This window comes from Mangifera indica, chromosome 13 (assembly GCF_011075055.1).
Source record: "Mangifera indica cultivar Alphonso chromosome 13, CATAS_Mindica_2.1, whole genome shotgun sequence".
Classification (NCBI taxonomy): Eukaryota; Viridiplantae; Streptophyta; class Magnoliopsida; order Sapindales; family Anacardiaceae; genus Mangifera; species Mangifera indica.
This window is the reverse complement of record NC_058149.1, coordinates 11,250,846-11,267,017: the sequence shown is the minus strand read 5'-3', so window position 1 is coordinate 11,267,017 and position 16,172 is coordinate 11,250,846. Positions and strand designations below refer to the sequence as shown.

Genomic DNA, 16,172 nt, shown 5'->3' with positions numbered 1-16,172 from the left:
TCCACAAGAAAGAAGAAACTTCTAGAGAGCAAAGTATGTCCTATAGAATTACACTCTTTCCGACAAATTTATCTAGCACTCAATGCAGAACAAAGTCAGCAAAACACCATGAAAAGGTCTCAGGGGACTAGGAATGCAAATGAGCTAACCTCACCCAAATTAAATAGCTCATCAGACAAAGTTGAGTAAGAGATAGTGAACCAAAACAAGTGAGTTTCAAATTTTACAATCAACACAATTTTCAGAGGACTTGCGAAAAGCTCAAGCTCAAGTCTTATTTATTTGATTAAATATCAAGCCACTTTGAGGGGAATGTCAAGCTCATATTTCAGTTTCATATAAGATTCAGAAATATAAATTTGTATTAATTATATTGAACAAATAAATGAAAGCTTTTGAGTATGTGTGTGCACATAAACATATAGCTGCAGGTTCAAGGCATAATTTTTTCACACGAATTATGATACAGTTTTAAGATATTGAATCAAGACTATTTCAATGGCTAAGATTCAATCATCTTGAAAATGACACAATTAAGATGCAACCTTAATCATTCAAATAAAATAACCAAATAACTGAAAAATTATGTCAAAAATTTTGTAAACAAATAGGAGCTATTTATATGAAAGCCTCACAGCCACCACATTTTATACATAAATTATAACACAAATTTTAGACCATTCGATCTAAAAAATTTGATGGTTGAGATCTAATATAACTTGCTTATTTAACGCACTTAGAAAGTGACAATTTATAACGAAATGTTTTAATGTAATATTGTAACAGTTGAAAAATTGTGTCAGAACTTGTGTCAAAATAATGGGACTCTTAAACCTAAGCCATATATCTAAGCTGCATTTTAGAAATAAGCTCAATCGGTCATGCAGTCTCTCAGACCAAGCTCAGCTCACGTGTTAAGAGATTGATATGAACATAAGAGTTAGACAAAAGCTAAATACACTGCCTCCAAGTACCACCCTTGCCAAGATTTATAGGCAAAAAGCAATAAGCCCTGAACAGTTACAATAATGGTTCCAAAATGCAACTTAGTAGATCAGATCTGAAACATAAATAGAAAAATAAAAGAAAAAGCCATTATTGCTATTGATCATTCAATCTACATGCTGGGATTTCCAATACAAATATTTAATTCTAGGATTTTATTGATAAGATTTATTTAACAATATGAATTCCCATCTGTTCCTAGGTGCTTGCTTGCTTTACAAATCAAGCTGGGGTGGAATTAGAAGAAAAACTACAAGTGGCTAGGGTTCTGAATTTGGAAATATGGATTTAACCATTTAATCCTTAATAAATTATATACAATTTCAAACACATACAAAAAGGCAGTTGTATACTTAGAACATTTACTTCCAAACCTTGATAGCCCCATCTCTACTGCTTGATATGAGGAGTCGCTGGTTCAACTTGACAGAAGCCAAAGAAAGAATGGAGTCACGGTGACAACCGGCAGAGTCAGTGGCAGCAGCCGCAAGAACTGCTTTTGCTGTCACCTTGGTTGCTAACGGTTGTCTCTTTCTCTCCTGTTTGCAAGAAAAGTGACGACATGTTAGTATTGCAAATTCCAGTGATGAATATGGTTAACAGTTTTCTTTTTTGCATTAACTTTTATTAATGGTTGTCTATTTAAAATTTCAAGCCATCAGATTATAAACTTAAGGAAAAGAAGCAGCACACAATCTCCTATAGGTCATTCTGCAATTCAGAAAAAAAAGACCTGAAAGAATCTGTCAGAGGAATCAGATGAAATTTAGAAGGCAAAAATTGTTTGAAATCCCATGATCTCAAAAGAAACTAGAGGACACCTTATTTTCCATTTTATAGTGCTCATTCCACATTGAGGTAATTTGTGCAGCTGACACAACACAATAATAAAGAGAGAAGCATAATTTGCAACAGGTAAAAGTGTGACACCTCGTTGTCCATTTAATTGATCTAAAAATTATGCAAGCTTAGTTTTCTCTCCTATTGCAAATGAACACTGAACTCCCCCAAACTATCTGACCTTACTTTCAGCACAAAGATAAAATCAAACAATCCAGTCTTTCAATAATATGATACCCCCACGTACAAGACTCTAGATCCACCTTACCTATCTCTAAAAGAGGGGATCTATCATACTAATGCAACAAAAGTTAGCAATTTTGAAGGCAAAAACAGAAGTTATGCACTGATATACCTGGACAACTTGCACCCCAGAGCTCGATCTTATTTCATAGAAATCATCATTTGCAGCCCCCTTCAAATTTGGCCCACAGACACAGTAACTTCTGTCAGGGCTGCAATATAAGGCACAACTGTAAATTAAACCACAGAACTCTATTCAGATGACCATATAAATGAAAATATATTCAAACTACCACCTGCAGTGGTCCCATCGACGAATTCTCAAATCTGTACCCCCAGTTAACAAGTCACCCCCAGGTAAAGGGAGTAGTGATCGAACACCAAGTAGACAAGTGGGAGGTTCATTCAGCTCATCAACTCTATACTTAGGATTGATATTCCGTGGCAGATCTAATTTAGGAGTTGACCTGCTAGATGGTCTTGCAAAGGCCCAAGGCAAATCAGAGGTTTCGGCCTCACCATCATAATTGGCCACTCTAAAGACCTAAAAGAAAAGCTTAAAACATTAAAAAGGCATCTCAACGATGTTGGTTGATCAGAAATAAGATTATCAAATTCATATATACTAAAGTGGTCCTTCCAGCCATTTGAAGTTACAACATAAGTTTCTATTAACATATATAAACCATCACCGCTTTCACTCTTAAGAGAAAAAGGCAATGCGAGCACTCAATCAGACATCTCCTCATTACACAATACCACTAGGTAAGAGCTTCTTCTGAAAATATATTAAAGGTGTTAACACATGTTATACTGGTCACTTCAGTTTCTTCAACCCCTTACTCCTTTTACTTATCCGTAAGTTCTTCAGAATATACTGAAGAGGAGGATCTAATCCACATAATTGTATTTAGCTAAAATATTTTCAAGTCACAGTAAAAATCTTAAACTGTCATCTGCTAAATATTTTAAGAATAAAGGATTCAGAAACTCTCAGTGACCATAAGATGCTTAGAGATAAAGCCTGCTGCTTTTCAATTTTCAGTTGAGAATCAATCCTACACTTTCAAATTCCCTCCCCTAAAACAAGGTTGATGTCTAAATTTTATGGGTTGTATTTAAGCTATAGTTACTATATGATAGACCTCTCAAGGTTTATTCTAGTAGCAGGAAAGGTGCACGTCAGCAAGGAAAAGCGGAGAAGGGCAAAATGGTTGAGTGAGATTCTTTAAGCAACAAGGCAGAAAAGGAGAAGAGAATGCTAGGTGACTTGGCAGGTATTTAGGGTGCATTGAAGGTGGCTAGTGTAGAGAGAAAAATGTATTAGAAAAGGGTAGGAAAGGTTTTCTGAAGTAATGAATATACCTGGTTAAGGTTTTGTTGCTGGTTTTTCTAGGTAGAGGGGTTAGATTGATAGTAGGAGCAGTGTTGCAAATTGTTCTCTGCTCAGCAATATCAATAATATCAGATTCATTCTCATAATCTCTTTTGTCTGTGTGTTTGTGTTTTCGAGTTGGACTGAGTTTGGCTGGTTTTGTAGATAGAGATTAAACGGAGTTATAGGAGGAGATTCATCACTATGCTACCAACTTTATGATGTAAATAGTATCATTGGAACTCCTAGACTGTTTAGAGTCATCTTATCTACAGGATACAACAATAAGCAAATCGAAATGTACCTGGTGGCAGCTCCCATTCTCTGCATTCCACAGTGAAACTTCATTGCAACCCGCAGCAGCATATATAAGAGGTCTTGCACTGGTAGATAGAGAGGTATTTGGGGGAGGAATAAAAAGGCACATTTTCTCTATAGGGCATACAACAGAATACTGCCATGAATTCACAGGTATGAGGAACCTCAGATCCCAAAGAGTGAGCACACCCCTAGAAGATCCTGACACAAACCAATTTCCACAGGGACCTGTCACCAGAGAAGATATGTAACCTTCCTCAGGAATTGCTTTTAATGTCCATGCATTTGAATTTAATCTTGCATCCCACAAATGTATCCCACAACTTTGGGTACTGTACATAAACATCTCAGCACTGTAGTTTACAAGGGTAACTATGGCACCTTCCTTGGTATCCTTCTTTTTTATATCAGCAATACCTGAATACTTCTCAACAACATTACCGAGACCTCTTGAGATGTGATCCACAGAAAAAATATGTACCATGCCATTACATGCTCCAACAACAACTTGAGCTGAATTTCGAAGCATTATAGAGCACAAAGCTCGGCTTCCCTCTAAGTGATAAGTTAGCCTTGATCTAAATGAAATGTCCTTTTCTAACTTCCTTGAATCCCAGACTTTGACAGTTGAATCATCAGATGCACTCACAAAAAGGCTATGATCATTTGAAATTGCAATGTCATTAACAGCAGAGCGATGCTCTTGGAGGTGCGCAACCAGCACTCCACGAGGTTTCCAGCCTGCATTTGAAATTGATGATGTTTGTGCAAAAGAGGGCAAACCTATAAAATCAGCAGGAGAAGAAGCATCCTCCCCAGATATAGAACTCCCTTTTACTGTGCTAGAGATCCCCATATCTTGAAATTTACTGTTACCGTATGTTGTTTGATCATTCTCTCTGCCTTCTGGTTCATGCACTACTCTATAGAACTGTTTAGAACCATTACTAATGCTGAATGAGCCTGAAACAAGCTTAGGCATAGAAACTGAACTGGCCAAGCTAAAGGATTTATTTAGTGGATCCATCCACGGCATGGATGATGAACTGATTCCTGGGGAGTTAACATGCAGGGAAGAATCAGAAGCTGCGGGGAAAACCGGCCGCTTGTCCACAGTAAAGGAGTATAAAGGTATGCCTTCTGATGACTTATCACATAAGAGGCTATTTGCACTGCTGGCCTGTTGAGACATAAAGGCTGGGAAACGAAATTTCTCTGAGCATGGAGGATCCCGAATGTCAACCATGCTAGAAGCATGATACACAAAACTTTCTGCACTTCTCAGCTTAGCCTCATTATCATCATCATCATCATTACTTTTACTCAACTCAGACTGTTTTGCGGCATTGACTGCTAGGCTCTGATCTTCTATACTTTGTTGCTTGTCAGACCAGTACTTCATTGAATTTAAATCCATTGCCCCTCTCTTGAGTAAATCAACAGTTTCCTGTTGTTTAGATTGTGCAGATGAATTGTACCATATCTTTCTCTGCCTCTCTAACATGTCAGAACTCCGAGCATTTTCTAGGACTTGGTAGAAAACCTCTCTAGACACTGGAGGTTTTAAACATGACAGAAGAGCTTTCATAGAAGCTAAAGATGATGGTTGTCTGCGGAGGAAAGGGCGTATAACTGGGGCAAGGAAAACATAGGAATCTACTGCACCCAAGCACTCACTGCTAGCAGCAATGAAAGTCACAGCTGACCTTCTCACCCATTGACAAGGAAAACATAACAATGGAAATGCCCGCTCAATCATCTCAAGAAGTATCCTCTTCCGGAGAAAACCACCTTTGCAGAGAATAGCCAAACAATCCAATGCATTGACAATGACAGCCTCTGTAGCATCACCTAATGCCTGCTCAATGTAAGGTAACAGATATTCCTCCACACTTCTTTCACCCACAAAGAAGCAGACAAACACAATCTGCCCATAGAATACAGACCTTAACTGCTCATCTCGATCATTAAGAAAAGCAGGAAGGATGGGTAACAGAAAGTCGTTACTCTGTCTCTGGCCAAAGAAGCAACAAAGGTTGCCAATATCCTGAAGAAGCGCTCTCCGGATGTTTGAAGTTTGCTTAGGACCCATTACAAGGTCTTGAACAACCTCAGCTATGGACTTTCTTAGCTGTGCAAGTTGGGAATCAACACTTAATCTCTGCAATTGTCTAGATGTCTCATTAGATGATGCCAGTGATTTGTGTGGTGAACTCAGTTTGTCAAGAACACCAGCTTCACTCAAGCTTATTGAGTGAACCAGGAACCCATAAGCAGTAAGTGCCAGCTTAGCTATGTTGCTGGCATAACATATTCTCACACTTTCCTCTGGATCATCAGGAAGCATAGAAAGCATTGGAAGGATATACTCTGGAAAAATCTTAGCATCACTAGGAGGAAAATCCCGGACTAAAGGCAAAATATCACACAAAGTTTCCAATGCAGCAGTCCGAACAATTGCAGTTGAATCACAAAGCATTGCAATAACATATGGAAGAACACGCTGCAAGCGATCTTCATCATCAATATACAATGAAGAAGACTTCAATAAGAGTATAGCCCTTCTTCTCATGTGAGGAAGCTTTACGTTGCGTATGCAGGAACAAAGCAGAGATGCAATTAGAACCATTCCTTCACATTTCACACTATCTTTAGGTAATGGTAAAAAGGGCCCACCAAAGGTGTCTGACTGACTGTCATACTCTGACATCAATAAATTTAAATCATTCAAAGTAATCTTTTTCAGGAATGGATGAGTGTTTCTCCTAAATGCATCAGAAGTGCTTTGAAGAAGCTCACCAGCTGAACGCACACCACCATTTCTAGGATCTTGAGAATTCTGCACATCCTTCAGTATAGGTTTCTCACTAGGATAGTGACTGCTTTGTTTTCCATCCCCAGCATAGGTACTAATATCACCAAGTCTGAACCTGTTCTTGGCTATACCTTTTTTCATCTTTTCCGTCTTCCCAAGGAAGTCATTTTTAAAGTCCAACTGTTGCTTTACAACAGTCTCTTGTGACTCTTTAACAATCAAGGCACTTGATAGTGTTGCAAGTCCAGTAACTGTCTCATCACTTGATTTATTGGCCACCATCTGCTTAAGTATCTCAGGGAAGACACTCTGGCACATCTCAACCTGCAAAGGGAAAGGATAAGTTGTGGGAAATACAAAAGTTTATAGCACAAACTTAGAAAGCTGTTCACCCTCGTATCAGAATGACGAGCATTCCAGCAACAGTAGAAATTATGCAAAAATGGTGAGAAATAGGTTGGAAACACGACAGCTGCATATTTCTGTAGGTAGATTTCAGCTGAAAACCGCAATTCTGGTTCCAATTGAATCATATGAAGAATCATCTTGCGGATTCCAGAATCTGGGATCTGCGAGCACAGCGCATAGGAATTGACGAAAAGATTATTGAGCATAAACAACAATGAATATGAAAACAATCCAAAAACTTCCATTAATCTTTGATATGATAATTATTTATAATGTCATGCATAGAGCACAAGTGATGGCAGAACAAGACAAGGAAATATGGTAGCATGTGATTTAATATATTCTCACTTCAAAAACAAAATTGAATGTCAAAATAGAGGGCTGTAGTTCGAGGATGATAGGATTTACTTAAGTTTAATATTTATTAAACAAGACTAAGAGAGTACAAATAAATTTATTTTTTTTTTTAAAAGGAGTAGAGTTAAGAGAACAGATTAGAGGAGGGAGAAAAGAAGGCAGAAGGGAGAAAATGCATACCTTTTCGAGATGTTGGCTAGGATCATATTGCCCTCTGCGATAAGCAAGCAGCTGAGAGAGTTCAAACAGGGGTTGGCCCTCAAGGAAAAGCTCTGCAATTACACACCTTAAAAAGCAGCAAACAAGTACAGATAATTAGTTCATGAAACTGCATATAAACATATCACTTTTCCCAAAAATATTATATAATTGAATTTGCTACAAGAAACAGATTACAAAATACAATTTCCCTCTAAATATTAAAAAATTAGATAAGAAACATTTCTTCCATTAATGCAACAAAAATAGATTTAAAAAACCATTAGAAAGTTTAAACTGTTCAAGAAGCAAGCATATGTTCGACTTTAGGTGAGAAACTAACAACAAAATGGTGAGATTGTTATTCAAGTCAGTATTTATAAAAATGAACTTTTCTATCTTAGATATAATTTTTACACAACCATTCTTCTCTCACTCTTGTTTTAATACTTCTCTATTAGATATATAATGAATACAAATGCACTAGATCAGTCCTCTGAGACAGAAATCTGTAAGACTCTTAACAAAGATTGCTTTATGTTTCTCCTAAAAAAGATTTGTGAAATACAGAAACATCTAGTTCCAGTATTGTAAAGTAAAGCCAATTAAACAAAAGCCTACAAACTTAAAATTTAAGAAAATGAACAAGGAAATGCTAAGGAGGAAGAAGAAAAAATCACATAATGCACTCACTAAGATGGAGATGCTAACATTGTTCACACTCACCCTACAGCAAAGATATCCATAGCTGGCTTTAAAGGAGCATCTTGTGCGACTTGCATCTCACCTCCATGCTCATAAAATCTCTGAAAACTTACAGAATAATTTAATTAAACATTCAATATATATTATACATAGCTATTATATTACCAGATAAGAACGTCTGTTGAAAGTGTTTGCCACAAAAGATAGACAAAAATCCATATCTAACACAATAAGATCCTTCAATACAAGACTGATTAAAATCACTTTCTTCCATAAGAAACAACAACATAATGATACAACTGCATCACTTTTTCTATAATAAACAACAAACTAATGATTAAAACTTAATTACTTGATTAAACCGTAAATGATATGAAAAATCCAAGCAGAAGACTATAACTACACCAAACTCAAGCCAGTCTTCAAGAAAAATATTACCTAAAATTGTGATCTAAAAGGCAATGCACAAATCACAAGACAAGATATTATGTCACTGCCTAACCTAAGATTTGGAAAATAAATGGCAATGGTCCAACAACAGTAATTAATTTTGATATGCTTGCTACCGAAAAGAAAAATGATAACAACTACAACCAGCAATACAATCATAACCATAAACACAACCTATTATAATTTGTTTAATATTTTTGGGGGGCTTAAACCCAAGATCATTTAGACAACTTTGCTCTAATACAATATTAAGTTAACACTTGACCTAAAAGCTTAGGAAGACATTCAAGGACCTAAAATTAGAAATTTAGTTCAAACAGAAAACATATAAAGATAATTAGAGGTAGATATAAAGATATAGGGCTGTCAACTGCAGATGTAAACAATTTTCATAAAATCAAATTGAAAAAGGTTTATAGTTATAAACAACCTAAACCTCAATAATGAAGATACCAGATCTACAAAGACATCTACCGGATCACAAAGTTTTTGTTTGCATAAATTAACGATTACCCCTATGAAAAGTGCCAACCATAGAAAAAAAACATTTGTCAACCACAAAGATTGCTTCATTGATATACAACAGAAAAGTGAAGAAAACTAAAAGCACCCCTGTTGGCATTAATTACCAAATCTCCCTGCAATATGCGTACAACATGAATTTCCATAATCTAAAACCAATGTTGTATATATAACTCTAAGAGCCAATGGAAACGTACACTTCTAAATGTTAATGAATAAAACCAGTCGAGTAAACTTGCTATTTTTCTTTTTCAGAATAAATCTTCAAAGTTTGACTTAAGGTAAGGATTTTAATTTGTTACTTTTGTGTTACTACAACTGAAGAAAATACAGGCCACTTATAATTCTGAAACCTCACAAAACCGGTTCTAATATAATTGATGAATAGAGGTGTCAAAAAAGCCCGGTCCATAGGCCTAGGTTAGGTTGGGCCAAAGGAAAACGGTCGAGGCCCAAGCCTGAGCCCTCCCCTCAAGCCCAGGCTCTGGGGATGCGGTCCAACTACTCAGCAATGGTCATTTGACCAGTGGGTAAGAGGAAACTGCAAAAAAACTTTATTTTCTCACAATTCCCTCCTCACGTCCCACAATATAATACCCCTTGACCCTTTCTTATTCTTCTCAAAACATTCTCATATCACTTCTGCTCTAAGTCTCAATTCTCAAACGCTCTACAATTCATTAATTTTCTATCATTTTTTTGGCTATCTCATTTCTTGATTACTTTATTTAAATTATAGCAATGTTATAATAGTATTTATTTATTTATTTATATATATATATATTACACAAAAATCCATAATGGATTATCAAAATTTTAGAGTCGGAGGATCATCTTCTTCCCAATTTGATACTAATGATTATTATATTCCATTTCTTATAACAATACAAGAAATGGACATATTTGATCCATATTCATTTTCACAACCTAAAAATCTAGATGTTGCAATTCAAAGCATGGTAAAAATTACGTCCAACCAAACACAAATGAGTAGCGTCCCAACAAGAATGGGGAACAAAAGGCAAATTTCTTTAGTATGACAACATTTCATTAAGTTGAAATGACCTTCGAAGACTAGATAAGGTGAAGATACATACAAGATGCACAATTTGTAGTGTCACTATCAATGCCAAGAATGGGACATCCTGATAGGTACTTGGAGAAATATCGGTCCTGCTCTGCTTGCCGGAAAATCACCCACCGAGTTTCTGCTAAAATGGTGGCTCTACTATTGTTGGAAAATATTGAACACGAATTTTGTTGTAGTAGTTTGTATTTTAGTTACAATGCAATGGAATAAGGTGTAAACCAAACAAAGAGCAATGTATGGAAACACTGATTGTATTGATAATATCTTTAAGAAATACTCAGATAGTTCACTAATGATATTGTGTCTTACAAACCTAGAATATTAATTCTGCAAACATAAAATGAAAGGAAACATAAATTCTTTCTCCAACTTTCAAGAGGTTGAAAATCTCTCCTAAATGGCTTAGTTTTCGAGAGGCTAGGTGTTCTCCTTCCCAGCCAGAGCTGCCCACTGTTTTGTTGAAAAATTTCCCTCCCCCTCACTCTTTTTTCTTCTCTTTTTATACAACATTTTCCTCTAACCTGCTCTGACTCCTTTTGCCATGAGTTTACATTCTCCACAATGGTCTCAATTTGTTTGTTGTTGGTCATAGTCTTTTTTCCTTGCTTTCCTTTTCATGTTGTTGTGCCACTATGTTGGTTTCTGTTCTTGTGCCACTCTAATGATCCTAACAAATCCACACTAGGATGACACCTAGAGAAGAAACACATCCGAGCATACTCAAACTATATTTAATTTAATTTGCAAGCTTCAACTATCTCAAAATGGCATTAAAATGCACATATTACACAACATGAAATAGCAAAATTCATGGTTGTTGCAAATTCTCCCATTTCTTTATCGAAAAAATGTTTTCTTTACTAAAATGGTTAAGACAGCTTTTGTTTCATAATATAGGTTTGTTAGTAGAAATATAAATAGAAGAGATATTTTTAAACCTTTATAATAAATTAAGTTTGAAACTTAAAAAAGAATTTCAAATTTTTAAAAATATATCTATTGCACTTAATTTTGAATCTAATATTTGGTCTACCAGATCAAAAACGAATTTATTAAGAGTTACAATACATTACTTAAATAATAATTGGTGTTTGTAATAAAAATTAATAGGTTTTAAACCGTGGTATGCTAAACGTAATGTTGAAACCATTTATCTAACAATTATTGAAATTATAAACTATTACGTAATAACTCAGTGTTGTTGCACTAAAGCCTGACAATGTGGTTGCCAACACAGGGGCATTTCTTGTTTTGAAGAGGAATTGGATTCGCATTTTGAAGGCAATTTTTTTCTATCAAAGATGTGTTTGCCACATCTTCAATTTGATTGTTAATCATGTTACATATTTGCACAATTGGACACATAGAGATAGAAGACTACAGTAATAACTTGAAAATCTTGAACTACTCAACTTAATAAAGACACAACTTTAAAAGACAATAAAGTTTTGACCAATCATATCTATATATACTAAGTTGCACCACACATCATCAACTCATTGGTGGTTGACAACAAGAATCCATGTAATACAAACATATAATAGGCAGTATATTTAATGTATAACATATTAATTAATTGAATGTGATGAGAATTACAATTTTTCCTTTTATTTAGGAAACTATAGATTGTTACTATTTTGTTAGATATTTAGTTGCAATTTTATTAGTCAATTATTTTATTTCCTATTTTTCGATAGGAAAGTCAAGCAAGTTAGTTTCTAATTTCTATTGTATGCTCTATTATCAATTATACATAACCGGAATTATTTCTAAAGAATAATAAGATTAATTTATCGTTCAACTTTATCCAAGACACAATTCTCATACCCGACTTTATCCAAGGCACTAGGAAACAAGAAATAAAAACCTACTATGAAAGGGAGGTGGCGGCTCTAAAGAAACATAGGACATGGGAGTTGGTTAAATTGCCGAGTGGAAAAAAAACTATAGGGTACATATGAGTGTTCACATATAAGTCAGATTGCTCACTAGAACAATACAAGGCAAGGTTAGTGGCAAAAGGGTATACTCAAACAAATGGAGTTGATTATCTTGAAACATTCGCTCCAATGGCTAAGATGAAATCTTTAGCTACCAATCTGGATTGGAAACTACAACAATTTGATGTGAAAAAAAGAATTTTTGCATGGTGATCTAGAGGAGGAGAGTTACATGGAAGTGCCACCAGTTTTTGAGTCAAAAACAGACAAGAAATAGAATGCAGATTGAGAAATGCCTTGTATGGATTTGAGCAATCTCATAGAGCTTGGTTTGGGAGATTTAACAAAGTCATGTTTGGTATGAGATATAGACAAAGTCAGGGTGATCATACCTTGTTGTGAAATACTCAACTTCAAAGGAGTAACAATTTTATTGGTGTATATGGATGATATTATAGTAAAAGGGAATTATACAGATGGAATTGAAAACTTGAAGAAGTGCTTGATGAAAGAGTTTGAAACAAGGAATCAGAGATATAAAAATATTTTTTAGGGATTGAAGTTGCACATTCTCATCAAAGGATTTTTAAATCCCAACAGAACTATGTCTTAGATCTATTTACCGAAACCAGGAAGCTTGGAATCAAGGCAATTGATACACTCATAGAGCCTAATCTTCGACTTAAAGATGGCCCAAATAATATTGCAATACATAAAAGCTCCTACCAAAAACTTGATGGAAACTCATTTATTTATCCAATACTAGACCAAATATAGCTTATGTTAATGAGCGTTGTAAGCTAGTTCATGCATAATTCCAAGGAATCACATCTTAAGGCAGTTAACCGAATTTTACGATATCTAAAAAGATCACCAGGTAAAGGAATTTTATACAAGAAGATAAAGGAATTGTCACTTGAAGCTTATATTGATGCAGACTATGCAAAATCCGTTTTCATATGGAGATCAACCTCCTATTATTGTACTTTTTTTTTTTTTGAGGAAATCTCATAACATGGAGGAATAAAAAGCAAAACATTGTGGCTCAATCAAACATAGAAGCCGAGTTTAGAACAATGGCATTGAGAATCTGTGAGCTATTATGGCTTGAAATAATCTTAGGTGATTTGCAGATTAAATAAAAGGGTCCAATGAGGCTTCGTTGTGACAATAAATCAACTATTAACATCGTTCATACTCTTGTACAACACAACAGAACAAAGCATGTTGAAGTTGATAAACACTTTACAAAGAATTAGTTGGATAGTGGCCTAATATGTACCTGGTTTGTGTCTACATGTGGTCAAGTTGCAAATATTTTCACAAAAAGGTTGTCGAATCTGATTTGTGAGAACTTAAAGAGTAAGCTTGGAAGGGAAGATATCCACTCAACAGATTTGGGGGGGGTGTAGTGTTGAGAAATATAATTTTTCCTATTATTTAGGAAACCATTAATTGTTACTATTTTGTGAAGGGCTTAGTTGAAATTTTATTATTCAGTTTATTTTTCTTTATTTTGTTTCCAATTTTTTTTATAGGAAAGTCAATCAAGTTAGTTCCTAGATTTCATTCTATGTTTTATTATCAATTGTATATAAACCAAGATTATTCTTAAAAAATAATAAGATTAATTCACCATTTAACTTTTATTCTAATGAAGAATAAAAACCAACCTCAGGTGCAAGATAACAAAGCCTTCTTCCCCCGATATCAAAGAAGAACGAGAAATCTGACGGGTCGTCATAAGGAATGTATGTGGGCTTAAATGACGCAAAGTCAGCAAGATAAAGCCAATTCCACGAAGTGACCAGGACATTCTCACACTTTATATCACCTAGAAAAATAGAGTTCATCAGAAATCAACCATCACAATAGCATTACATAAATTTCCCCTACTAAACTTACCATGACAAATCCCCTTCTCATGGCACTGTTTTACTGCAAGAAGTAACTGCATTATGACAACAACTGAGAATTTTCAGTGGCATTGTGCTGGTAATAGTCATTATTAATAAAGAAAGAGCGAGATGAAGAAAAAAGGGTGATAAGCACCTGAAAAGCCAACCATTTCTTCTCCACAAGGCAGAGAAAAGGTCTAGTACTTAACCGGTCATGAAGATTATTGAAAAAAAACTGTCTCAATAAGTATGCAGCTTTATCTGTTTCTTGCCAAAACTGCAAGAGCACACTAAAAATGAGAAATTTAAAAAAGTATCCTCGATTTAATTTTTCCTATAATAGACAACGGTATAAAAATTCAGCAAAGTAAGAATAAATTAGAAAAAAAACACATAGCTATCCGAATTCTTTTATCATTCATCAAATACTAGTAAAAATAAATTAAGCCGGTTGCACCAAGGCCTTGAAGTCGAAAAGTAAAATCTTTCACCACCACAGTCACGAATCTAAGATCCAAAATCCTTAACATTGCTCTTGTTCCCGAATTTTCTCAGCAACCAAACAGGAAATTATAAAGCACTGGCTTAAACCTAACACTGTTACTCAACAGAATTAAAAAATATATATCTAAAACCAAACCAAGTTAAACTCAAATTTGATTCTCCTACAGTATCTCAGCAACCAGGAAAAACAAATTGAAACAGAGATTTGTGCGAAAAAAATAAATAAATAGATAAAAAGCAAGAGATGCCAAAGAATTCGACCTGGAAGGGCCACACATGAGGGTGGTCAATAACACGAAAGGTTTCCTTGATGTAAGACAGTCGGCGTTCGTACTCTCTGAGATCGATGTAGTCACCACGCTTGAAATACACCTTCACCAGGACCAAGCCTTCATCATGTTTGCACTGAATCGACTTAAAGAACCGGCCACGTCCCAATACCTCTTTCAGAACCAAATTGTATGAGGACGGCAAGTCGTGCAGGTAATACTCCGACGCTGATACTTGCGTCGTTCGAGCGATCTTGTTGCCCATTGTCTTTTTTTTTTTCGCTTTTTTTCTTAATTAAATTGCATTTGTTTTCGTTTGAATTTCTAAAGACGCTTCGTCTGTGGAAAGACAAGAGAATGGTTTCTTAACGTTTGGAAGGAGTAAAGCCGTTAGTTTTTTTTTTTTTATTTTAAGACGATCGCGAATATTTAATTATTTAAATAAATAAATCCAAAGTTAATTGATAAGTGGTTGTCATATCTTAATTAAAATAGTTTTTATAGAGAGAGAGAGATAGAGAGGAGGTTATTTTTTTATTATTTATATATATCATCTAAAATATAAAATATTAACTAAATATAAATATATAAAACCCATTTATTTACTTAATTAAAATTAAAATATAAGATAAAATAAAATATAAATATAAAAAATTTTAACGATTTTGATGGTAAGAAGGTTTGCTGGGTGTTTGGTCGGCCAATCAACCAATAAAATTAGTTGATTTGATGGGTGATCAATCGACCAAGCACCTAACTAACCAATTTTTTTTTAAAGAATTGATTGACTTTAACCAATCCATCTAGTTAATCTCAAATCTTAGAATATTTTTTAAGATAAAGTCAAATTAAAAGCTGTTATATTTGTATAGTAAAAAAAATAACTATATATATATAAAAGATAAAAAAAATAGCTATTTTAATTAATTATCTTATAATATTTGCTTTTTTTAAGGTATAGTAAAAAATCTAAATATCTACTTATAAGTCAAATTCTCTTAAATTTCTCAATTAAAGTTAAAGGTAAAATCATCATTTAACAAAAAATTTTAGAAAATTAAAATTTTATTATATTTTTCCTTCTCAATTTAAAAATTTAACAATTTAACTTTACCTAAAGTTTGAAAAATATTAATTTTTCTCTTATAGTTTTCTTTCCTTTTCGACAACTCATCCCTCCCGATTGATGGCCTAGAAGAAATCAGTTGTTAGAGAGAAGAAAAGAAAACCTTAGG

The 16,172-nt window shown here is 34.6% G+C and overlaps 1 protein-coding gene across 4 annotated transcripts; it reads right to left on the bottom strand.

The window, feature by feature from the left end:
* Positions 1-1,130: 1,130 nt before the first annotated feature.
* LOC123194650 (serine/threonine-protein kinase VPS15-like) lies at positions 1,131-15,324 on the bottom strand. Of its 4 annotated transcripts, none has more exons than XM_044607977.1 (11): positions 14,930-15,324; positions 14,319-14,441; positions 14,172-14,217; positions 13,940-14,100; positions 8,286-8,365; positions 7,542-7,647; positions 6,989-7,165; positions 3,768-6,920; positions 2,385-2,632; positions 2,201-2,300; positions 1,131-1,544 (listed from the first exon to the last, which is right to left on the bottom strand). In XM_044607977.1, the coding sequence occupies exons 1-11, from the start codon at positions 15,200-15,202 to the stop codon at positions 1,368-1,370; spliced, it is 4,644 nt and encodes a 1,547-aa protein (XP_044463912.1). In that variant the 5' UTR covers positions 15,203-15,324; the 3' UTR covers positions 1,131-1,367. The 4 variants fall into 4 exon arrangements, with proteins under 4 accessions (XP_044463912.1, XP_044463914.1, XP_044463913.1 ...); XM_044607979.1 differs by having other exon boundaries at positions 8,286-8,372; positions 14,930-15,216; XM_044607978.1 differs by having other exon boundaries at positions 14,172-14,234; positions 14,930-15,162.
* Between the last annotated feature and the right edge of the window lie 848 nt (positions 15,325-16,172).